This window comes from Colossoma macropomum, unplaced genomic scaffold, assembly GCF_904425465.1.
Source record: "Colossoma macropomum unplaced genomic scaffold, Colossoma_macropomum, whole genome shotgun sequence".
Taxonomy (NCBI): domain Eukaryota; kingdom Metazoa; phylum Chordata; class Actinopteri; order Characiformes; family Serrasalmidae; genus Colossoma; species Colossoma macropomum.
In genome coordinates, this window is record NW_023494802.1 from 4,237,785 (window position 1) to 4,263,050 (window position 25,266).

Genomic DNA, 25,266 nt, shown 5'->3' on the forward strand with positions numbered 1-25,266 from the left:
TACTGCACATCAGGGGCTGAAGGAGATGTAAGAGTCTGGATCAATGGGAGACTTTCTCTGAAATTCCTGTGGTTACAGCAGAAGTGACACTGAGGTCATATTTTTCCACTGGTTTAGGCCAGTACTGAACATACAGAGCATACAGAGGCTGACTGTCTTCTCTCATTAGATAGAAAGTAGTTTTTTCTTTTTTCTTGACTCAACATAATATATTAACTTGGTCCTAAAATATCGCAAAAGATGTGTATTCTCTTGTCATATAGATCATTTTTGCTATTTTATTCAATATTAGCTTGAAATATTATGAACTGGATGCTTGTTATATTCAATATTTCATAGAAAATAAATGACAATACATACATACATACATACATACATCATCTAAACCGCTTATCCTTCTGGGTCGCGGTGGGGTGCTGGAGCCTATCCCAGCTGTCATTGGGCGGAAGGCAGGATACACCCTGGACAGGTCGCCAGTCCATCGCAGGGCATAAATGACAATACAGTATACTTTAATAATCTTTTTAGAGTCATTTATTATCTGCCATGAGATTTAATCTCCACTTTATAAATATAAGGCAATTATGGATATTCAATTTATTTTAATTTCATTCTGGGTATTAATTTCATAGAAATTCCTTCTATATCTTAACATTATTACAACTTCATTCTGATATTAATTTTATTATAGCTTCACGCTGTATGTTAGTTTTAGTATAGTTTTATTAGAACTTTGTTCTAGATCTTATTTTTATTATATCTTTATTCTAGATATTAATTAATTAGGATTTTATTATAACTTCATTCAGAACATTGATTTTATCATAACTTCATTCTGGATATTAATGTTGCTATAATGTCATTCTCAATATTCATTTTTCAAAAATTATATTTAACTTTGTTCTATATCTTATTTTTATCTTCATTCTAGATGTTAATTTTATTTAGATTTTATCATAACTTCATTTTAAATATGACTGTATCATAACTCTATTATATTTAATATAATTGACACATTAAACATTAATTTGACATTTTTTTCATTTTCAATATTTTCTTATGATTTTATATTGGATATTAATTTTACTATAACTTCATTCTCAATATTAATTTTATTATAATTTCCTACTGGATATTAATTTGACTATTTTTTTATTCTCAATACTAATTTATTATAACTATATACAGGATATTAATGTTACTATACTTCATTATTAATATTCATTTTATTGTAATTTCATACTGGATATTAATTGTATTATAACTTCATTTTCAATATTAATTTTACTACAATTTAATAGTGAGCATTAATTTAACTATTTTTCATTCTCAGTATTAATTTTACTCTAATTTCCTACTTGATATTAATTTTACTTTTTTATTCTCAATACTAATTTTATTATAATTTCATACAAGATATTAATGTTACTATACTTCATTATTAACATTCATTTTATTGTAATTTCCTACTTGATATTAATTTTACTTTTTTATTCTCAATACTAATTTTATTATAACTTCATACAGGATATTAATGTCACTATACTTTATTATTAATATTCATTTTTTATAATTTCATGCTGGATATTACTTTTACTATAACTTCATTCTCAATATCAATTCTATTATAATTTCATACTGGATCTTAATTTCATATTTCAATCTCTTATTAATTTCATTCAGCTTTCTATAAATTACCTGAGATCTATGAAGAGGAGTTTATTCGAAGCAAATCAAGTTGTAGAGTATATTAGAATCGTTTTATATGTGCAATTGCGAAAAAAAAAAAATAATAATAATCTTTTGAACTGTACTGTACAGTTCCACTGTTCTAACCTCCAAACGCTGATGTGGAACCATTTTTCTGTCTAGACCATGACTATGTTTCCTCCAGTACAGTATTTCATTTTGACTCATAGTCTCAGCAGGACTGCAGTGTCTGTTTGTCAGAGATGGAAAATGTGGTCGGGTAAGAGTGGCCGAAGCCAACGTCAACACAAAACCACACTGCCTGCTCGTTTAGCAGCACAGGGAGGCGCTCAGTTCCTCTCAGTAGCCTCAGTGTGAGCAGCAGTGTGGGGTGAGAATGCCACAGGCCTGCAGTGGGCAGAGCAGAGGGAGGCGGCTTTGGTCATTCACTGCCACTACAGCTCAGTGCTAACAGCCAAGGGACGGGAAGGGAAAGCTATGGATGTGATCATCTGCTGTTAGACTAGGTGAGTGAGAAGATAAACGATACTCTAAGCTTTGGTTTAGTCATAAAAACGTTCTTAGCCCCACCTTGCTTCTAGTAGAAATTTGAACAGTTGTGAATTAAGTGGATGTATGTTAAAAAAAACAGTAACACTTTGAATTTATTTGATTGAAATATTTTGTTTTATGTCGCACAGTGTTATTCTGGCTGAGCCACAAATACTGCCTTGTGTACTTGCAGTGTACTTGAGTTGAAATGTAATATTTTCATTAAAATATTGTTGCTCCATGCTATAATACAGTTTATGTATTTCTAAGAAAACTGAGGGCAGTGTAAATTCATTCAGATTAACTTCCTTAGGCAGTGTTACTGCCCAACAGGAATGCAAAGAAACTTGAGAGTCCAGCAGTGAACAGTGCAGTTCTTATGTTACTTTAGGTCATCATAATATAATAACATGGGCTTTTTCTGTTTTCGTCCCCCTCTCCGTCATGAAATCCTTGTAAAAATCCTGTCAAATGTCCTATAAGGGAATCCATTCCACGGTATTTATTACAGTTAATTTAGGTGGTTTCCAAATGAACAGGAAAAACACCAATGTGGAGCTTGTTTGGGCATAAAATTAGCTTTCAGTGAACTCTTACTTCAGTGATTTAATGTATCCTTGGCTGGCAGTTGGAAATTTTAAATTGCATTTCTTGAAGTATGACTTGTTTATTGTTTATATATGGTCTGCTTGTTAGCTTGTTAGCAGTGTAGTAGCTATAACTCCTATAGCTGCTTCATGCTAGGTGAAGCCCTAGAACATAAGTGTACACTAAAAACACTGACTAGAAACAAGAATGACGCTCTTTTACCTTCACATTCCTTGGTTTGAAGTTTTCTGAAGCTGCTTACTTAGTAACCTTGAAGTGTAACAGCTGTGTGTGAGAAGAATTTAGCCTGAATTCCAGCAGCCCTGACACCCAGGCCCTGGTGTAACCCTTTGACCCCTTTGGGATGGATTTAAATCTGTAATGCTCCTTTGTGCCTCCATTTCTTCAGACAGAGTGCAAAAACATAATATCTACCATCATTTTTAACATTTCTTTCTTTTCTAAGGCTGGATTGCTAGCTGCTAACACAACATTGGCAAGCGTTTCTATGAGATTGTTGCCAAATGCTAATTAGTATTTTTTCATGGCAAGAAATTAGTTTTTGTCCTCCATAGTTTCACAATTACACATTGTTTTACCTGAAAACAGACCTCATAACCATTTTAATATGTTTGTGCTAAGTAACAATGGAATTTATAGCCTCATATAGCATCACTGAACACTGGTGAGACATGTTAAGAAATATTTCAGGCTAAACTGGCTGCTTGTTCTTAGCTTTTAGCTCTTCTATCATCGGTTCTACACTTCTTCCAACATTTTCTACAGTTTGTCTGCGAGTATTGCAAAAATAATGAAAAAGTGTGTTTACTGTGTATTTTGTGTGATGGATTGGGCAAAATATGCCTGCTTAAAATGTCAATAAAGTATACTGTATAATGCAATGCATAGTTAGTGGCCAAGAAAGGACATCCTGTGGTGTTTCACAGTATTAAAGTTTTATGACCGTGTTTTAATCTAATTTTATCTGCATCCACTTAAATGCTTTAATACAGTGTATATGATTATATTGCTTAGCTGTGGGTGAGGCTGCCCCCTAGTGTACCAGTTTAAAGATGTGTCTGCAGGCCCTGTCTAATCTCTAAAGCACAGATTAACAGATGCAAAAAGCACTTTACACTGCAAATTACACTATAATGAGAAATTATGTAAAGGACCAGCCAGGCAGTGTGCCAGAACAGGAGGGGTGGATATTGTCTCTCTCACTTCATCGCTCTCGCTAACACTGTCTGGACATATTTGCCCATTTCATTTCAGTTCAGACCTGGTGACCACTTTATATTCCATGGTAATTTTTGTGTATTTTTCTTCTCAAATTTGTTAAAATGGGAAAATGCCACTGTTTCTTACTGCACATCCAAATCACCCTCCCAATATAAATATTATGTTCACTCAATAAAAAAATAACAGTTTCATTTTTCTTGTTTGCTGGCTATCCAGGCTACAGGGAACAAACTTAATATGCGACTAATTTCCTATTTATTTGTTTAACATTGGAAAAACATGACATTTTATGCTTTAGTGTTTTTCCCCAACATGTTAAATTCATGAATAAGTACAGAATTGTGTTCTCTGTAGAAAATCAACAAACATATACAGCCATATGTTTGGATGCTCCATGTTTTTGTTAATTTCTGAGTGAAAATAAGTACATTTTCTACGGAGAACACTGTATTTATTTACACTGTAATTACTGTTTATTTTCAGTTTAGCATATATGGGAAAAAATGGACCCCAGTGTGAATGCCCCTCTCCTCAACCCTCCTGATACTCACTATACTGACGTGTTACAGAGTGGACCCAGTGATGGAGTGTTTATGGTAAACCTGACAGCCGAATAGTGTTCCAGTCCGTAGTCTTGCAAAGGTTATATGACTACCAGATAGTAAACACTGTAGGTGGTAATTCAGGTTCATATTGTTTGTTGTAGTTGACATTGAGAGCTGGAACATGGACTGCAGTATTCTCGATACGTCAGCAGATGGAGTTGCGCACGCTTTCTGCCGTGTGTGTGTGTCCTAGTGCCGCTTGGAATGCTGTGTCATGTGCTTCTGCTGCGCTGTGTTTATTTTTTCTCTCCATGGCCACACAAGGCCGCTGGGTATTCCTAGCTTGCTATTGAGTAACTGACTTATGACTCATGTTCTATTTGCCTTTTAGACATAAACTCTGCATGATCCTGAGATTAAAGACAGTTTATTTTCTCGTGCTATTGTAACTCCTTATCTCACACAGTTAATTGTTTTGTTCAGAGCAGAAATGCCTGTTTTGAATGTGTATGTGTTCCCACGTGTGTCCTTTGTATTAAGCACAGGTAGGCAGCCCATAAGTCAGGGTTCCCATGAAAATACAAGTTAAACATACTGTATGTGCTGATGTTAAATATTCTATTCTGAAAAATATATGGATCAGTCTATATTCTATTCTTGGTTCAAAGTCAGAGTTCAAAACACATTTCAAGCTTTTAACTGACTTGGATTTTAGACTAAAATCCTTTTGCTTTGCATGATTGTATACCTTAATTATGATTATTTTATTAAAACAAATGATGTGTCATTCCATTTTGTCAGTACCCAAACAATCATAACACTACTGAAACTTTACCTGATGTTTCAGTAGTGACTGTTTCGGTAGTAATAGTTTTAGCTCATTTTGAGCAAAACTCAGAAACTCCTGCCAACACCTGACACAGCTTTAAACAACTGTACAAACATAAAATCATAACATTTTTTCATTAACACACAAAAAGTTTACTTAACTGAAGAAACCATGTGTTTTGGTAATGATAGTTCTTAATGTTACACACTGATTTTCAGACTTTGGGACTCTTCTTCAAAACAATGGGATCTAACTGCTCACCATGTGGCCTTGAGGGACAGGGATGCAGTCTTATGTCCTGCTCTAAAATGCAGGGGTGTGGCTAAAATAAGACTCTGCCTATAGACTAAAACTCTTTGTGTTTTGGTAGTGACATGAAAACACGGGACAGAATATTTGGAATATTTTTTTTAATTAAACTCATGATAAATGAAAAAAATAGGCATTATTTTCAGAAGTGTTAGGGGTCAGGGTTCTGGACAGACACCTCCTAATAGAAAGTATCCTATAAAGGATGATTATATATATAGTTACCTTATTATGATCTCTGTTATTAACGTATGTTTAAATTGATCATAACATACACATTATCTAAACTCAGTTTAGTTAAACTCATTATCCTTCGTGGGGGCTGTTGGAGCCTACCCCAGCAGTCATTGGGCAGAAGACAGGAGACACTGGACAGGTCACCAGTCAGTCACAGGGCAGACACACAGCCACATGCAATCACACACACCTAGGTGCAACTTAGATCTCCAGTTGGCTTCACTGCATGTTTTTGGGCTGTGGGAGGAAACCAGAGCACATCCATGCAGACACAGGGAGAACATGCACACTCCACACTTTTTTAAATAGCTGTTTTTTTGTAATTGCAGGGCTGATTCTCAGTAATCTCAGTGCAGCCCCCTGCCTAGTCATGGTTATATGGACTATTCTGGGTTGCTGTGTGAGGTTCTTTGGTGTGATTTTCTAGGTGTTGAGAGGGACAATCAAATAAAATCATCCAAGTAAGACAGTGAGATGCAAAGGGGAGGAAAGCAAAGCTAACTTTGTTTTTTTAGTCAGAACAGAGTGCTGCACCGGCTCAGCAGTACATAATACTATTGTTAATGTTCGCATAGATAGCAGTAGTGTTGCGGTAATTACTCAAAAAAAAATAATCCATTACAAATTATTAAGTACTTGTCTCAAAATGTAATGAAATTACGTTACTTATTACCTTATCATCTCAATAATCATTACTTTACTTCTACATTAATCCGTACCAAATCATCTCACTACACTGGCAGAAAATTTGGCTTGTTTCAAGCATTATTACTTAAAACAGGAGACATTTTCTGCCAATTTGGAGAGATAATATTACTTAAAAAATTCATTAAGTAAGAAAATAAGAAATAAGTAAAATAATTGTCTAATCTTCTTACAACAGTTTCAGCAATTAAATAGAATAGAATAGACTCACGAAATCCACGCTTGTATGTTCCTTGCCAGCATGTATGTTCTTTGCTAGCCATCTTTTAGGCCTAAGATGAAGTTGGTGTTGTCTCTGGATGTCAAAAAAAAAAGCAATGCAGTACAATTCAATGTCTTCCTTGCCAAAATGACACTAATTAGAGAAAAATTTGTTAAACGTCACTTTAGATGATGTGTTTTTTTGTGCATTGATGTTCCTAGAGGCCGTGTTATTGGTTTCTTTTGTATTTATTTGGAGATGTTTCTTCAAAGGATGTGCTGACCCTTGGTGACTCAGTGAACTCTGCTTTGACCCTGAGCCGGGCACTGATATATGATACATGACAGCAGTGTGGAGTAAACTCAGGACCCAATGTCCTGAGCCTTTAGCCAGTTTCAGGCACAAATCAGACACATTCTGTCCGCGTGTTATGTACAAAACTGGGGTATGAACAAGCAGCTTATGGCCCAATTTTATATTCTTTTTTTTTAAACCCACCAAAATCATGACAAACAAACTCAAATTTTGTCTACCCACCAAAGCACATTTTCCCTGCCCTACCCAAACAAAATCTGCTCAATTTGGCAGAAACTGCCCAATCTGGCAACAATGTTCTTGTGCAAAACATGGGAGAATTTCACAAAAAGTGGGTGGGGATATTACGTGTGCGGCTGATTACTTATTCCACTAGATTTACTGAAGTTTGACCAACTCTGGGCCACTGCATCAATTTTCCTCTGATTTTTAAAACAAGGTTTAAATTTGGGTGCATTAGGGTCTCAAAATACCTCCTCAGAAGAGGAGACTTGCTTTAACAATGGCAGCAGACACAGTAAACTGTTGGCACAAGCTTTAAATATGTACTGAAATAATATTTACCGTCAGAGTCACAGTGTAATAATAATGTGCCGCAAAATACGCAGTGTTGTGGCTGCAATATGCACGCGTTATTTCACTGCACCTTTTAAACGCTGCACCTCACAAGTCAGTGGTTAGCAGGCAGGACTACACACAGTTTGCGTTTAAATGAACGTTAAAATTAGACTCATCTTGTGGTACATATCTGGCTCTTAGTGTTCATGAATAAACTGGATGGACATTTATGAACACGTTAGTAACATAAAACTGTAACATTGCCTGCACTGTTCTGTGTGAGCTTTCGTCATCCTTGCTGAGATAACATTCACTGCAGAGGAATCAAATTTAGTTAATCATCTCTCATTGTCTCATGACAGCACATTTGACAGCACATTTCTTCCATTGTATTTCTCTCGCTCCCTCTGTTCCACAGATTGGGATGAAGACGAGGTAGATAATTCACTCCAAATGAATTGCACTACTTTCGTTCTTATCAGAAATAAGGATGTTGCACAGGATGCCCCTTGCAATATAACAACTATCATTAGCGTGTGGGTAATGCTCATTTCAGTGGGTAACACTTCTATGGTGGAACTGTGTACGGCGTTTTGTGACTATGTCTTTATTAGGCTTTACTCTTCAAAAACCAAAGGAAGTCTTTTTCTGTGCTGGAAGAGTATCAGAGGCTGTTTCTTTAAACAAGCTAATGAGCTAACACTTTAGATAGGGGTGGGCAAAATTATGATATGTTTTGTTGTCATTAGTAATTATGTCACAATATACTTGATGATACACTTTTCAGAGCATATCGTGGATATCATCAGTACTTAGAGAACACTGACCAACGGCATGTTTTATTACAAAGTGAGTGTAATAAAGCCATTTAATTGAATTTTGTGCATTGTTTGTAAAACATTGAATTATTATTATTATTATTATAATTTTTATTATTATTGTTGTTGTTATATGTTTCATATGTGGCACTACAGGTCCTATTTATCTGCTGCAGCGTATTTAACCTCAGAAAAATGAAGGATTGTGATGCATATCGTGTATCGTGAAAATGTCTTGCAGTATCGTGATATAATATTTTTGCCATATCACTGACCCCTAACTATAGCTACCAGGTACACTGGATGCTGATGAGGACTTGTTGTCTTCTACACAACATATTCTTTCCTCAGTGGACGATGTGCCAACATGTTAGTTTGTCACTGTTTCTAGACCAAGCTAACAATAGCTAGAGTAGTTAGGCTAGTTAGCCAAAAGAGGCTGCACTATCTCTGCCTTCTCAGTCATGCTCTTAACCCCTTAAATGGTCAGAGCCTGTCAGCAGCCCCGAAGTTTAGTTACAAAGTTCTATAACCTAAGAATAGCCCAAACAGTTTGCATTGAAGTCCCTGTAGTTACTAAATAATAAGCCTTAGTATTTAATAAGCCTATTTCACAATAGCAAAGCATAAAATAATATGTACTCACAAATGCAAAACATTTTACAGTCCTGTTAAAATAAAACTGCCTCCATCTTCCAGTGATGAAGTAAAATCTGAATAGTAAAGACTGTAGCCCATCTGTTAATGCTGTTTCTGTTAGCTGCCCTTCAGCCCTTCATTAATAATCACTGATGGTCAATTTTTGCACTTGTGGATGTCATAAAGTGGCCAGTAAGTGGAAGTATGAGAGGTGTTCTCGTGTTTCTAACAATGTAAGCTTGTTACACTTATTTTAAAGAAATGCTTTGCAATTACAACTGCTGATGTGATCATAAATGAAAGTCAGGGACCACATAGCATGATGCTAACTGCCCTGCTCAAATAAAAACAGCACAGACCAGCATGCATTCCCATACACTGGTTTATATTGGTCTGGTGCTGGACAGTGCTGGTTTAGCTGGCCACCCAACATGGTCATGCTGATCAACAAGCCTACCATCATCCAAAACATGCCATATGCTGGCTTTGCTGGTGAGCAGGCATGCTGGTCTATGCTGGTTCTTCTAGCAGAAAGGTCTCTTTTAATATTCATTCATTTGTAGGGTTTTAGGTGACGCATTGCTTTAAAGGAACAGTTAAAATGTAGTTGAATTTGGGATTACTTGACGACTAACCATTTAGCGTTCTGGTTTAAGCACAAGAATAAGGAAGCAAACTTTGGATATTAAACATCTGATCAAGTACATGTATTTTTTCACCACACCATCACTTGAAACTGAACAATTTTCTTTAGCTCATACTGGTCAAGTGCATCCATTAGAACTGTGGAGTGAAGACCGAAAGCGATTTCATGCGGATGTGATGCAGGGCCTAAGGGGAAGTTGTGGACAGAGTTTTTGTGATCTTTGATCTTCAGTTGTCTCCTGAAGGTCCTGGAGGCAAACACATCTGTTTCAACTTTCCCCTCACCATCAGAGGCACATCCTCTAATTACTGTCACTTCCTGTTCATCCTTACAAACCCTGTCGAGTTCAAATTACAACAGCAAAACACTCGACAGTTCTTAGGAACTCACTGAAAGCCGGCCCTTTTACGCTCCTGCCTTTTAACGCCCCTCATCCAGGACATTCCATCTCCTCCTACTTTCTTTCCAAAGAATGCTGTTGTATCTATGCATGACATCACTACTCTTAATCGCTTCCAGTCCAAACTGCCACATGTTACACTCTCTTTTTTGCTCCCTGTTTGTCTCAGTACGTCTACTTTCCAGCAAAAGCAAAGGCGGGAAACGGCGCATGACATCACCGGGTGATGGCTGCTATTTAGGCCGCTCTGCTTGGCCCAGAGAGCATAAAGCTATAGCTTATAAGGGGCTGCAAGCTTTTTTTTTCCCTTTTTTTCAAACCTGCTGGTTTGCATTAACACATTCAACCCTCTCTTGTGGGTGAGGGCCCCCTCTTTTTCATTTCATTTTTCTTCTCTTTGTTTTTGTAAGGCCGGGAGGCGGCTAGAGGCCCGGCATGAGCTGCTGGAAAATCTCCACTTGCATTCCTGCTAAAAACTTAAGGCTGTAGTTGTTCAAAAAGGACTGCAGTAGTGAACCTTAGATAATGCAGGAGTAATGGATGGCTTAATATGTAGCTGCTTTGGGGTTTTAGTTTTATCACAGGCACGTGTGCTGGACCAGAGCAGAGATTTTTATGTACACTCTGAGACTCAGGGACTGCCCAGTTGGAATCCTTGTCCATGACATTATCGCTTGGCTAGAGCCAAAACTCTTTTTTTGAGCTACAGCTTGAGAAAACAGTTGCTTGGAAGAAGTCAGGCACATAACTATGTTTGTTTGGACAAATAGTATTACAGTTTAGGGCTGCATGATGTGGACAAAATGCAAGTATTGTGATGATATTAATTGCTATACACCTTACAGTATATCAACCCATTTAAATTCCAGGTTTATTACATCCTAAAGTTTATTATCCAGTAACTACATGGAAAACAATACAAACTAACTGAGTTTTTCTTAAGTTGTAGAATTGAGGAATGGAAACCTGAACCAGCCGGTGACTCCTGACCATTTTAGGGGTTAAATAATGCATAGGAAAACAAATAATGTAACATGGTTAAAGATTTTCTTGCATTATTTTGACCAGAAAATTTTGACAGTTAATATTTAGATGACTCATTTGGGAACGTGAGTTACTCGCAGCTCACTCTTTATTATATAAAATAAATACTGAAACATTTTATTGAAATAACTCTTTTTGGGAGAGTATGAAGTAAAAGACCTGAAATATACCCTACATAGGCACACAAATGTAAAGCATATTTGTGTTCGTGAAGTACTTATATGAGATATGCTGATTACAGATATGAGAAATGTTCACTTAAACACTGAAAGAATATGTGGCCGAAGAAAGGCAAAAATGCACCAGTGATGCTTAATATGTTTTTTGTTTTATTATCGGTGAACTTGCTAACCAACAGTTCCTTTAACCCCTTATGGCCAACTCGAAAAACTGTCTATTTCTGCCATTAAATCTGCTCTATTAATCATGTGATTTCTCAGTGCTGATCCTGCGTTAATTTTGAAATGTTAAGAACATGATTCATCAAGGCTGAAAATTCAGAGATGTTTAGTCAGTTTGTGTCACAGACTACCTTTTCAAAGTAAACAAATGAATAGTAACATTTCACACAGTAGTCGTGTTTGTCGGGTTCATGGAGTTAGGGAAGGGCTGGGTGCCGTGTATAGCCTAATTTGCTGATGCACAGAAGGATTTCTGCAAAGAATAGCATTTCCTAAAACAAACAACAAATGTGAACATGTAATATGAGGACAAATTACGCCAAATGTTTACTGTGTTCAGAGATTTTGTAATAATCTCCTCTAAATCTCTAAATTCCACACATTTCTCACATGATTCCATCTGTGTTCTCTGTATCATGGAAATCATAGAGCCCTACATTTTAGTCATAGACATTTCAGTCAAATTTGATATATGAATTTTTAAGGCGTTATTGGGGAAATATTTAAATAGCACCCCACCCTTCACCCTCACCCCATGGAAAACTTTAAAAAGTTATAGAAATCCTGGCTACAGGCACACCGGACACGTCAGGAGTTGTTGACTAGAGACAGTGACACCACTTAGCACTGTATTGTATTAAACCCAGACCCAGACCAAAAACCCATAGGAAATGACAGGTGGCTGTAAATTTACACTGAGAAAGGTGTCTATCTAAAGTCTTGTAATAAACAGACAAATGCTAATCATCTGTTTTCATCTCAACTGACTTTACCAGCTTAGCTATACTGTATTTTACCTCATACCCGAACAGTGAGTTTGTGAAGAGTTAAGGCCACTGCACACCGGACGTGTTGCATCAGGCCACTGCACATCACGTAACATAGCGTCATGAAGCAGTGCACTGCTACGGAATGCCGGCAGGGAGAGCCCATAAGTGCACATTCAAGTTAATTTTTACACACCACTCGTATAAATTGAATGAAATAAAGCATTTAACATCACTCCTCACGTTTGGCATCTGTTTACTATATTGAGTTAACTTACCGTTAGCATGTGTCTGTTTACCTAAAAGACTGGCTGCCTTTCTCTGTGTACATTTCAAGCCACATGTGATCTACGGTGGCTTTCTGTGATCTCACTATAGGTTCAATTTAATCTAGTTATGGTTAAATACAGCGTGGCATGGTGTGACGTGCTAAGACGTGCTGAGAAATTGCACAGTGCTTGAAGTCATTGAGCACATTGATATGAAAAACAATGGTTTTGACATTTTGGATGTTGCACGATGAGATGCAGTGTGTCCAGTGTGCTAGTTAGCTGATACTGAACCTGATAAATTCACCAAATGTTTTATTCCATTAAGTCTCGACGACTAGAGTGTAAAATGAGCTTGAGCTTGATGTTTATTGATGTTTTTCTGCGATACTTCCAATGTGCTATAGCTGAGCTTTGTGCTATCTGCTACCTGATGCTGGAGACCCCCTGCCAGCGCAGTGCAGTGCAAAGCTTCTCATCCAGTATGCGGTAGCTTTAGCCGTCTTCCTTCTGTGGAGTAAACAGATAAGAAACTCTGACCAAAATGTAAGGCAGAGACTTTTCACTTCCCTCCAGTGGAGAATAGAGTTCAGACATCCCATGGTTCTTACAAAGATGTATATGTTTTGCATTGACTATTTGAATATGTGAACGTTCTGACTCTTCTCTACTATACATCACGCTTGTTCTCACACTAAATATCTCTTTGTCACTGTCATGCCTCTCTCTGATTCTCTTGGCTGGCCTTCATAACTCTTGCTATAACAATAATTATGACTGGAGCCCAAAAAGCTATTAAAACAACATGCCAGACAGCTTACAAAGCCAATGACTCATTCTGACACCTGTTATTAATGTGATTTCCTCTATTACTTTGCCTTTAGTATTGCGCTCATGCTCTTTCATTACCCTAACGCAGCGTATGAAATGAAAAATGTATGCTTCCAGGATGAAAAGGAAATTAGACAAGCATGAGCACAAACACATTGTTCCATCATTGAGACTTTTCCTGGGTGAAAGTGAATGAAGTAATCAGAAGCAGGCCGTGAACAGTCCCCGTTCTGGGAAGGAGAGCAGAACTGGCTTTAGATGAAGGCGATAAATCTCGGCGCAGATTACTCAGAGCTGTGTCACTTCTGCTGTTCGTGTAGAGTGAGTGGAAACCTCATCAGTCAGAGGTATGTTGAGATTTAGAAGGCACATATGAGTGGCGAGTCTGCTCCCTTGATTTAAGGTTCCTGTACCACTACATAATCCTATACCACACACGTTACTCTGGGAAAAGGGGCCTAAGTGGACTCCAGCCCAAGTGTGATTGTCTAAATCTTCCTCATGCTTGGAAGAAATGCGGTTGCTCTGTTTAAGCGATAGTTCCGAGAAAAACTCACAATTTGCACAATTTTTCTGTAAACCAAAATGTGGCCAAGAAGGAAAAAAGTACTCAGGCACTTTTGTTTTAGTTATTAAACAACATCCAGGGCATTTATCTACATTTATACACCCATAATGTCTTTTAACTTTGTGCTTACATATAAGAACAAAAAAGTATCTATTCATAAGCATTAACGAAGGTAAGTTAAGAAAAACCAGATTGATTCAGGAAAATAATGTTATAGTGTGAAAATAGTGTGTAGACATTGGCAAAGCTGTTGTTGGCAATTAGAGGTTTGAGACGTCCATACTAAGAAGCAATTCACTTTTTACAGAGTTGTGGTTCAGTTTTTGCCCATTCCTCTTAGCAAACCATGTTCAATTCCCCAAGGTTACCAGCATCTATCTGTGGGACTCACAAGTTTCAGAAGTCAGGAGATCGGCTAGGCCCTTTCACCTGTTTTAGAACCCAGTCTTGAGTTATTTTAACTATATATTTGGGGTTGTTGTCCTGATGAAATGTTCATCTTGTCCCCCTTCTTGGCCAATGAGGTCAAATTCTCCTTAATCCCTCCATTCTTGACTCCTCCAATGTTTGCAGGGAAGCAGCCCCATGATGCTCCCGCCCTCATACTTCACTGTGAGTGTTCTTGAGATCATACATGCAACTCTTCTTTGTCTAAACATTACGAGCTCAATTATTTCCAAATTTTTCATTCTTGTTTCGTCAGACCAGAACACATTGTTCCAAAAGTGTCCTGATGGTTCTAAATGCTTAGATGTTCATCTCTGTGCTTTATTTTTAGCAAATTTTTCCTTGGAATGGAACGGAGATGACTGGGCTGCAGTTCATTACATGTTGTTCTCTGTGTAGCTGTTGTTCCTGCTGTTTTTAGGTGGCTTCTCTCTTACCTTCCTCATCATTAGTGTGAGCATCTTGCGTGGTGCAACTGTCCGTGAAATTATTAGTTGTGGTTCCATGAACTTTCCAGTTCCATTGGAGTGATCCATGCTTTTTTCAAGTGCAATGGCCATTTAAGTTGGGGTATTAAGATGCTTCTACAACAATTTATTATCTTTATATCAGGCTGTTCTTGTGTCTTTAAAGTTGTTTCATTTATATACCCTGAGAAACATATTCTCACTGGCCACTTTATCAGAAACACCTACACTGTAGCTTGATCTTGCTGATGTATAGTTAGAGTCTGTTGCCATGTACATTGGCCCAGTTTGGTAAGTACTATGGTCCTGTGGTCAGAAACTGACCTATGGTAAATGGGGTGGAGGGAGGCTGTGCCGCAACAGATGACCTACATTCTAGAACTGTATTCCTATATAGTGGACCTACAAGGTCAATGTTTCCAATAAAGTGGCCAGTGAGTGGAAATACAAAGTCTGAGTTTCTAATGAAGTGGACAGGAAGTATGCATTGATTACTTTTGCAATGCTTCGCCTAAAAATGCTAATGTGACAGTGGACAGCTGTGCTTGCCCACTATAGCAACAAGCACAGTGTTAAAATAGCCAGCGTCCATTCGCCAGCTCGCAGGCATCTGCTGTCATTGTCGTCCGTATCATCCCGAAGAGCTGAACGCGGCAGATGTTAATATGGACACGTTTTCCCTTTTGGCAATCTGGCGTTTGAAGTTTCAGATGCAGCAGGGCTAAAGGAAGCAATCAATTTCTCCACAGGGAGACAAACGTCCAGCCTGCTAATTAGAGGACGCAACCAGTTTCATTCTGAGGTGCCCTTGTAAAAAAGTGCACAGCCATCTGGGAATTATTTTCCACTCTTTCTGTCACCCCAGCCACCATTATTCACCAAACACTCCTGGTTCCGGGGCATTAGGGCCAGTCACACTTCAAACGCCACCTCCTTCTCCTTTTCCCAGTCATCACTGGGGCAATTATTCCACAATCCCCTCTCGCAGTCACTGAAGCCTCCAGCATGTCCATTAGCTGCCTGGACTGGAGCTCATGCATGACCGCTGGGTTTCTGTGTGGAGATCAGTCTTAAAAAGGGTCAAACGTTTGGAGTGCTCTGAGAGTTTGGAGGCGATGTGTGACACAGAGTGTGTGTGTGTGTGTGTGAATGTGTGTGTGTGGTCTAAACAGCCATGGTGTGTTTGGTGTGACTCATAAACAAATAGAGGAGAGAATCAGCACAGAAGAGCTGAGGGAGTTCTACAGTGAGATCTCCGGTCTAGAGCAACCTCACCATTTATCTCTCTCTCTTCTCATATTTTCTATATCTCTCTCTCTCTTTTCCTCTCTCTCTGTGTCTTTCTCCCTTGCTCTATATTCATATGTAGATATGTCTCTGTATCCCCCTCTCTCTTTCATCTACGTATCTCTCTTATCTCTCTCTATACATATAAATGTCTCTGTACTTTTCTGTTTCTGTATCTTTTTCTCCTTCTCTGTTCTCTCTTTCTGTCCTTTCTTTTTTTATATTTTTTGTACTCTATATGGACAAAAGTATTGAGACACACCTCTTAATCATTGAATTCATTGAATTAATCGTTTCGTTCAGTTCAATTACCACAGGTGTATAAAATCAAGCACCTAGCCATGCAGTCTGCCTTTACACACATTAGTGAAAGAATGGGTCATTCTAAAGAAATGCCACCGTTGCAACGTCACTTTCTTCACTCCTAGATATTCCACAATCAACTGTGAGTGCCATTATTGACAAGTGGGACCACAGCAACTCAGCCATGAAGTGTCAGACCTTGTAAAGTTACAGAGCAGGTTGCCGAGTGCTGAGGTGCATAGTGTACAAAAGTCGCCAACACTCTGCTGACTTAGTAGGTTCCAAACCTCCTCTGGCATTAACATCAGCACAAAAGCTTCATGGCATGGGTTTCTATGGCTGAGCAGCTGCATGCAAGCCTTACCTCACCAAGCACAATGCCAAGCGTCAGATGGAATGGTATAAAGCACACTGCCACTGAACTCTGGAGCAGTGGAAACGTATTCTGTCGAGTGACGAATCACGCTTCTCTATCTGGCAGTCTGATGGATGAGTCTGGGTTTGGTGAATGCCAGGAGAACGTTAACTGCCTGACTGCATTATTCCAACTGTAAAATTTGGTGGAGATAATGCTATGGGGTTGTTTATCAGGGGTTGGCCTAGACCTCTTAGTTCCAGTGAATGGAAATCTTAATGCTTCAGCAGACCAAGACATTTTGGACAATTGTACACTTCCAACTTTGTGGGAACAGTTTGGAGAAGACCCTTTTCTGTTCTAGCATGGCTGAGCCCCAGTGCACAAAACAAGGTCTATAAAGGCATGGTTGGGTGAGTTCGGTGTGGAAGAACTTGACTGGCCCTCACAGAGCCCTGACCTCAACGCCATTGAACACTTTTGGGATGAACTAGATCAGAGATTGTGAGCCAGGCCCTCTCATCCAACATCACTGTCTGACCTCACAAATGCTCTTCTGGATGAATGGGCAAAAATTCACACAGACACTCCAAAATCATGTTGAAAGCTTCCCAGAAGAGTGGAAGCTGTTATAGCTGCAACGGGGGGAACAACTCTGTATTAATGCTTATGTATTTACAATGGAATGTCATTAAAACTTCTGTAGGTGTAGTGTGTAGGTGTCCAAATACTTTTGCCCATGTAGTGTATCTTTCTCTCTCTGTATCTCTGGCTGTATCTTTCTCTCTTTTCCTATTTTACTTTCTTTATTAGTTTGTATCTCTTTCTTTTCCCCCTTTCTCTCTCCCTCTCTCTACATACATTTAAATATCTCTCCCTCTTTCTGTATCTCTCTCTATTTGTGTCTTTTTACTTTCTCTCTTCCTCTTCCACTCTCTTTTGCTCCATGCATGTATGCATGTTTAAATATACCTCTGTATATGTCTCTCCTTCTTAATCTTTCTCTTTCATTTTCTTCTTATATCTATCTTTGTATCTCTCTCTCTCTCTCTCTCTCTCTCTCTCTCTCTCTCTCTCTCTCCCCGTGTGCAGAAGGCTCTATTTATAGAGGTGCGTCCCCCCACTTGCCGACCCACACTAACATTCCTCTGCTGCCTTTGAAGAGAGCCAGAGGAATCATTCCTCTTGCTCTCTCTCTCTCTCTCTCTCTCTCTCTCTCTCTCTCTCTCTCTGTCCTTCTCTCTCTCTTTTGCCCCACCTGCCCTTTCATTCCTTCTCTCTGTCCTTTTGGACTTCGACTTTTTCATCATTGCAAATATAAATATATTTACACATAGAGAAAACTCTCTCTCTTCTCTCATCCCTCTTTCGCTTGGCACTGTTTCTCCTCTCCTTCTCCCCCCTTCTCTCTCTCTCTCCCTCTCTCTCTCTCTGTGTGTCCTTCCATTCACACACAGTACACACCCCCTTTTTTTCTCCTGAGCCCCCACCCCCCTCCTTTCGCGCTCACTCCTCGAGAGCGGTGGGCCAGTACAGAGAGAGAGGGAGAGAGCGAGAGGGAGACAGAGGGGCTTGTCTGTTTGCGATGGATTGCTTGAGTTACCGGGCTGCTTTTCCAGCCGGCTGGCCTGGAGAGGGGCTGCGAGGCCACCGGGTGGGCTGATGGTCCGTGAGCGTGTGCGTTGTCCAGGCAGATATGTGGTGTTTGCAGTGCAACTCGGAGAAGACCCAGTCTCTGCTGGAGCTGGAGCTGGACGGCTGGTAAGGCTGGGCAGTGCGGGCAGTGGATGTGTTTTCAATAAGTAGTGGAGTGGTTAGGTTAGTGGAAGGGTTACAGTCTGGTGGTTGTTTTTGAATTAATCTTATTTACATATAAGATGGTGTGCCGCTCTCAAGGGGGCAACTAACATTAGGTGACATCACTGATAGGGCTTTAAGTTCCACAGCAGATAGTTTCTGTGTAGACAGATTATTCCCATCACAATCATGAAATTGTAAATGACGTTTATTTGCCATGTCAATAATAGTATTTAACAGTTGAATTGTCTTTTTTTGGCTTATGGTATGCAGCTATTAAAGTACAAGCCTAAAGTGGCCAAATTGGCTGTTTAGTTATCTTGCTAGCTTTCTCACTGTTGATACTTAATACCCCCCAAATGATGACAAACAAAGCTTGAGCTCAATTAAACAAACATTTCTTACCACCTCCCTTTAAAGTTGTTATTACCAAAACATCAAATAAACAAACAGTACTTACTGCTGCCCTCGAAAGATGTAATTAACAATCAAATAAACAAATTGCTGCTGTCGGAACAAAACCTTGTATCTCCATTTTTGTTGTTTTTGAGTTTTTGACATAATTTGAAAGTACCTGTTACTGTTCACATTGTATCAAAATTTTACGATGAATGGACCAAAAGAAATGGCCCGAAATTACATGGAAAAAAGTTTGGTTCTTACATTAATAGTACATTAATAGTAAAGGAAGTTACCATTTTGGATATACAAGGTTTTGTTCCAACAACAGCAAAATATTACTCACTGCCACTGTAATAGCATCATGTTAGAAGTTAACTTTTGTTGTTTTTGTAATAACCATGGCATACCCAAGATAAAAGTGCACCCAGTTGGTATTTTGTTTGTTGTGACGTAAACATACCATTGTGAAAAACGGTGGAAAATAATTGTGGTCAGCTCAAATAGTCACGATCAAGTGATTGTGTAATAATTGTGATGTAGTATTATATTGTATTGCGTTTGTTACAGTTGTTGTAGACAAATAATCACAATGCTAGTCCATGTTATGCAGACGGATAAATATATTTTATTGATCCTCGTGGAAAAAAAATGTGAGTATTTCCAAAACATTGTAAAGCCCTGTTGCTTAGATGACTGTTTCTTTTGATAGCCCACCGTAGATGCTTTATAGATGTTTATCTTCCATTTATCTTACAAACAATTAGATATCTACTAAATGCCCCTTCATTTTCCCTAACCCTGGTCCTAATCGTAGTTCTAACCCTAACTCCAGTTCAAAACTCAATCTAGCCTTTTCCTGGTCCCAAAGAATCACCAGATTGTTTCAATTCTAATATCTGTAGATAATCTACAGGAAGCTATGCACATACAATGGAACTAAGATGATTACTTGCAATTATCTTTAATCTCAGGGTCTCTTGGCTTATCTTTAAGGAAATTATGCATACTACTCATTCAGTGTTGCATAAACACTGTCCAATCAGCCAATATGACATGTCCACTCTCAACAGCATTGCAAACTAACTTATTTCCATGTTTTAGCATTGTCCCGCCCACATTGGAAAGGACAGTTGGGAATGGCGGGCTGGTGTCTTCCCTTTGGCCTTTTAACTGCACATGTTTTACATGCTCCCAGTCAAGGACAGACACCAGGCTATCCACACTAGCACACAGATATGGAACATCTGAATTATTAATAAACGAGGACGTGTGACACTTTGTTATCAGACTGATGTTCCTAAAAGAGGTCCAGGTGTGGTATGCATGGCTACCTCGAGCCAGGCTTTGCGCAAAGAGAGATCTTTGAGAAGAGAGTATGTGGTTTATTCATGAAGGCATCTAAGTGACCACTCTCTGAAACTGGCTGTTGTTTTGAGCGGTCCGTGCCCAGCCTATTAAATATTACATATGTTTCAGCCATTCATCATCCTTTTAAGTGCTTGCTGGAGGGGAGAGCTGAACTGTACTCTCTGTTAAAACTTTTCTTTAAAACTTTTCTCTTAACATGTGTTGCATTTTTATCCAACTCATTTTGGAGTTGCCAGATCTACAGTACATTTTGTATGTAATAACCTGTGGAACGTCCAAGAAGCTACACCAAAATGCTTTAGTGTGGATGTCCTCCAGACAGAAGCTGTTTTTTAGTCTGCTGTGATATATTGGACTCAACAGTGTCACATTTCAACAGTGCCAGACCAGATCAGGAAACAGCTTGCATAAGGGGATCTCTTCTGCTTCCTTAAGTTCACATGAGCATTACACTCCCTCTCCCATAACAACCACTCTCCGTCCTCACATGGAAGTCCGGCACCATCGCAGCTGACCACTACGGCCAGCCGATCCAAACTGCTCTTGTTAGAAATTGATACCTTTTGATGGGGCCGGTGCTGATTGCACAACGTCTGGCATTCTCCCCTGCCCATCACCATTTGCTTTGCCAATCACTCCAGCTTCTTGCCAGCTACATTACACCATGCTGTCTGTCCCAAGCTGGTCTTGGCTCATATCAGAAAGCAGCGATGTACTATTAGCATTTATGGTTGGATTAGAGCACCAACCATGCAAGGGCTCCATTCTGTGTTCTAAAGGAGCGTTCCGGCATGAAACTAGCATTTAATATGCTGTTTTCCTGCCTATATAGCATTTTGCAACACAGGACGGTATCTCTCGGCCTCAGAATTCACGGTTTTGTATTGCTGTTTTTATTCACTCTCATCATACAACATCTAACATGCATTTTGCGAATACGTCATGAAACCATTTGGAATCCCTGAACTGAGTGAGGAAAACACAAAGATGTAATTTTCCACTGTTTCCCCTGCAAAAGTGATTAAATGCTACATTAAAGCAATAAGCCACAAGAAGCCGTGCGTTGCTGCGATTTTATGACGGGAAGGGGCGACGCGAAGCAGAGTGCCTAAGAACACCCTTCCAGTGATAAAATCGCAGTAACGCACCACCTCAAGTGGCTTATTGCTTTTATAAAATGGCAGCCAACATAAAATATGATAAAATACACAAATGTTCAGAAAATTATTAAAGTTATTATTGATAATAATTGGCATAAACAGGTATTACATAAAGAAATTTAGTTCCATTAGAATACGGTATTGTTGCCACGCCTCCATAGACCACTGAATGAGGAGAACGTTCGGTTGCCTATCGCTGTATATTGCATTCATTTCATGATTTCTTTAACTTTTTGTCATATAATAATGAACATATGATAACACAGCACTGTTTAATGCAAAAACGTTCACTTTATAAGTACTTTTTGGTCACCAAAAAAAAATTACCACCACGAGTCTTATTTAGCACCAATCTAGCGGCGCCCCTCTTCTTCTCACGCTCCCTACATAGTGCACTATATAGGAATTTAAATACTGGATTCTGCAGCCCAACAGTGCAAAATATAGCTAAGAAATAGTCATTTGTGACTCATCCATACCCAATACATAATGCACTATTTGGCTGTAGCGGCTAGAATTTCTAAACTTTCATAGCTAGCACACTATTTAAGTGAGTATGAAGCTGTTTGGGATTCAGCCTGGGTTTGACGCTACTTCTGACTGAAACATGAACATGTGATGTGCGTAATCCATTCAAGTGACATTTTGCTGTTTTACAGTTAGTCATACCGTAAATACTTTAATTCAAGCCTGCGACATTAAAGATGGAGTTATTTAGGCTGTTGGCTGTCTTTTAGCCTGTTAGCTAGCTGACCAGCCTAGTTCTAGTTAAGAACATAAGCTTCTCAGTTTAAACAAGAAATGGGTTCCTACTTCATCAGTACACTCGGTGGTCCATGCAAGCAGCATGAGAGTCAAAGATTATTCCGTTAACAGCATAAAGGATTTTTTTGGTGCCGTGGCGCAGTAATTCAGTTGTTGTGAGGCGGTCATAGGTGCATATATTGTGGATTTTACAATAGCTTTGAACACAGCTCAGCCAATCAGATTCTAGGACTGGAACTATTCATTTTATAAGAAGGAATATACAGTATTCTGCAGCAGCATATGTATATTTACAAGTAACTACCAGAGATTTGAAAGCCTAACTGCTGAGCCAGCTAGTGAAGAACATCCAAACAGTCTGCTCCACAGTATCAACCCCAAAGCACTTCAGATTTGTTTACCTCCAAGATTCATGACCAGGAGAGGGGTTTTTCCCAGAGTCAAACAGGGAAATCTCACTCTAGAGACTACTGAGTCACCACTGTAAGAGGTGTGTAGGCATGTTTACAACAGATGTATTGTTGGTTCAGTTATAAATGTTAGCCAGAGTGTTTTCGTATGCTGCATCTCTTTGTAGCCAAGTACCACATCCTTGGCAGTAGTAAATATACCATCTCCACAATGCGTACAGAGTGAGGGGAAAACATCTGCTTTGCTGTGTTCTTCAGGAACATGTGGTGAACCAGTTGAGGATGCTGTCATGCTGTAGGGTGATGGCGCAGTGTGTGGGGCACTGGAGACACACACATACATCCGCACAAGCACACAGTCTGCTCAGGCCTGCTCTTCATTAACAGGTTGGATTCCCAGAACTCCAGTGGACCTTTTCCTGCCCTCCACCCTCTCACCCCCCTTCCCCCCTCCTGCCATCTATCCCTGCTTACTCACTGGACTGGGAATGTTGGAATTTTTCCCCGACTTGTGATGGAATACATTAACCAGCGCTGTTTGTCTGGAGCCCAAGGGAACACTCAGAGGAAGGCTGATGGAACTTGCTGGGGGAAGGTTGGGGATTTTTGAGGGACATTATGGGGGAACTTTGTATGGGATGTTGAGAGAGGATTAGGCAGAAGGTTGAGGGATGGTTGGGGGAGAAGGTTCAGGAAAAAATTGGGGGACATTAAAGAAGTTTGAGGAGAAGATTGGGGAAGGTTTTGCAAGAAGGAGGAGAAAGGTTTTGGAAAGAAGGTAGAGGGAATTAGGCAAAGAAAATTAGGGACGCATAGAGGGAAAGTTTGAAATGTGAGGGAGAAGTTTGAAGGGAATGTTGAGGAATGTTTGAAGAAAAGGATGAAGGGAGTTTTGGGAGGATAGATGAGGGAAGTTTAAGGAGAAGTTTGAGGGAATTTTAGGAGGATAATCAAGACAAGTTGGGGGGAAAGGTTGGGGAAGGTTTTGGGGGAAAGTAGGTCAAGCGCTCAGCTGGACGGACCTGGTCAGTAGGGCCTGGCCTCTGCCGTAAATCACTGGCAGCTGGACATACCTCCACATCCTCCTGCCAGCCTGTCAGGAAACAAGCAAGCAACTGCTACCCAGTCTCACCAGGGAGATGAAACACAACCCCCTCTTTAGGAGCCACTGCTAGCATATGGTTCCTCAACATTCCTATCATGTTAATCATTCTTTTGCTTTGCCATTGAATTTATAGCATTCTGAGCAGGAGTATGACTGGGAGAGTTAAGCATTACCAGACTTGCCAGAGGTGACAACCTGAAATGATTTGCCATTTAGGCCAGTTGGGTCCTTTTTTTCCAGCCTTGTTTCTGTTATTTACTCTAAGGGTAATGTTATGCTTCTCATTTGCTTTATAGCTCTGTAATGCCTCTTCCATAACCAAGGAATCTCTTTGTTTTTAATGGATAAAGCATTCGGGAACAGCTATACACTGTATTTATGGTCTTTCTGGTTAAGCTAGTGAATCTGGAAAGAATTTTAACGCGTGCTGTGGGAGATTTTTGAAAAAATATTCCCTTTAAATGGTTCATATTGTAAATGCTTGCCTTGCATTTATGGCAGTCATCCATGATTTATTCCATTATTCCATATTCGGATAGAAGTGGGATTTTGGAATATGCGCTCGGCTATACATTAAAACATCACAGCTGTTGAAAGTTTAAACTAGAAGATGTGTGGAGTATTTAAATTTGTCGTTATTCAAGTCTGTGTGTGGCGCTGATGTTATATGAGGCATTATCCTTCCTCCGTCACGCAAACTCAAACAGCTGCTTTTTCCAGAATGTTCTTTTTCTGACCTCACCGTAGTGCAAAGGTGAGGCTGCCTGTGGGGAAAATGCACTGCAGTAGGAGCATCTCGGTGTCTCTCTTGCTAACACACACATACACTCTCACACTTTCACCCTTACCTGTCAACCTTTTCAAAAGACGTGCAAAATCTTAAACTACTAACTTTGTACTTTGCTTTCAGGGTAATTGACTGTAAGTGATTGTGTTCATTCTTCTTCCATTTTCCTTCTCTTGGTAAGCCAGAGAACCAAACACGCCTCCACCGAATGCAAACATAGCATCATATAATTACATCCTTCCAGTGGCATAACTAGGATCTTACAGGCCCCAGTGCAGAAGCAATTAATGGCCCCCATATGAAAATTACTTTAAATTAATAGAAAAATAAATAGCTTTACATACCATTTTCTCAGATGCCTGAGACATTTGCACAGTAGTTTGTGTATATTAGGATATTGTTGTATGTTTAAAATAAAAAATATTTCCAAATGTTAAACTGTATATCTTTCTCCTGTGC

General features: G+C 39.2%; 1 protein-coding gene across 3 annotated transcripts in view; it reads left to right on the forward strand.

Moving 5' to 3' along the window:
- The window catches only part of iqsec1a (IQ motif and Sec7 domain ArfGEF 1a), a 91,050-nt gene that overhangs the window by 31,420 nt on the left and 34,364 nt on the right, over positions 1-25,266 (forward strand). The window contains exon 1 of one of the 3 annotated variants that reach the window (XM_036591653.1): positions 2,053-2,216. The exons of 1 other annotated variant lie outside the window; for it this stretch is intronic. Coding sequence is in view for 1 of the 2 variants with exons in the window: in XM_036591649.1 (XP_036447542.1) it covers positions 18,710-18,774 (65 nt within the window). In the remaining variant the exon portion in view is untranslated. Of the gene's footprint in view, positions 1-2,052; positions 2,217-18,552; positions 18,775-25,266 lie in introns of those variants that run through there. One more of the 3 variants, XM_036591649.1, reaches the window with a different exon arrangement.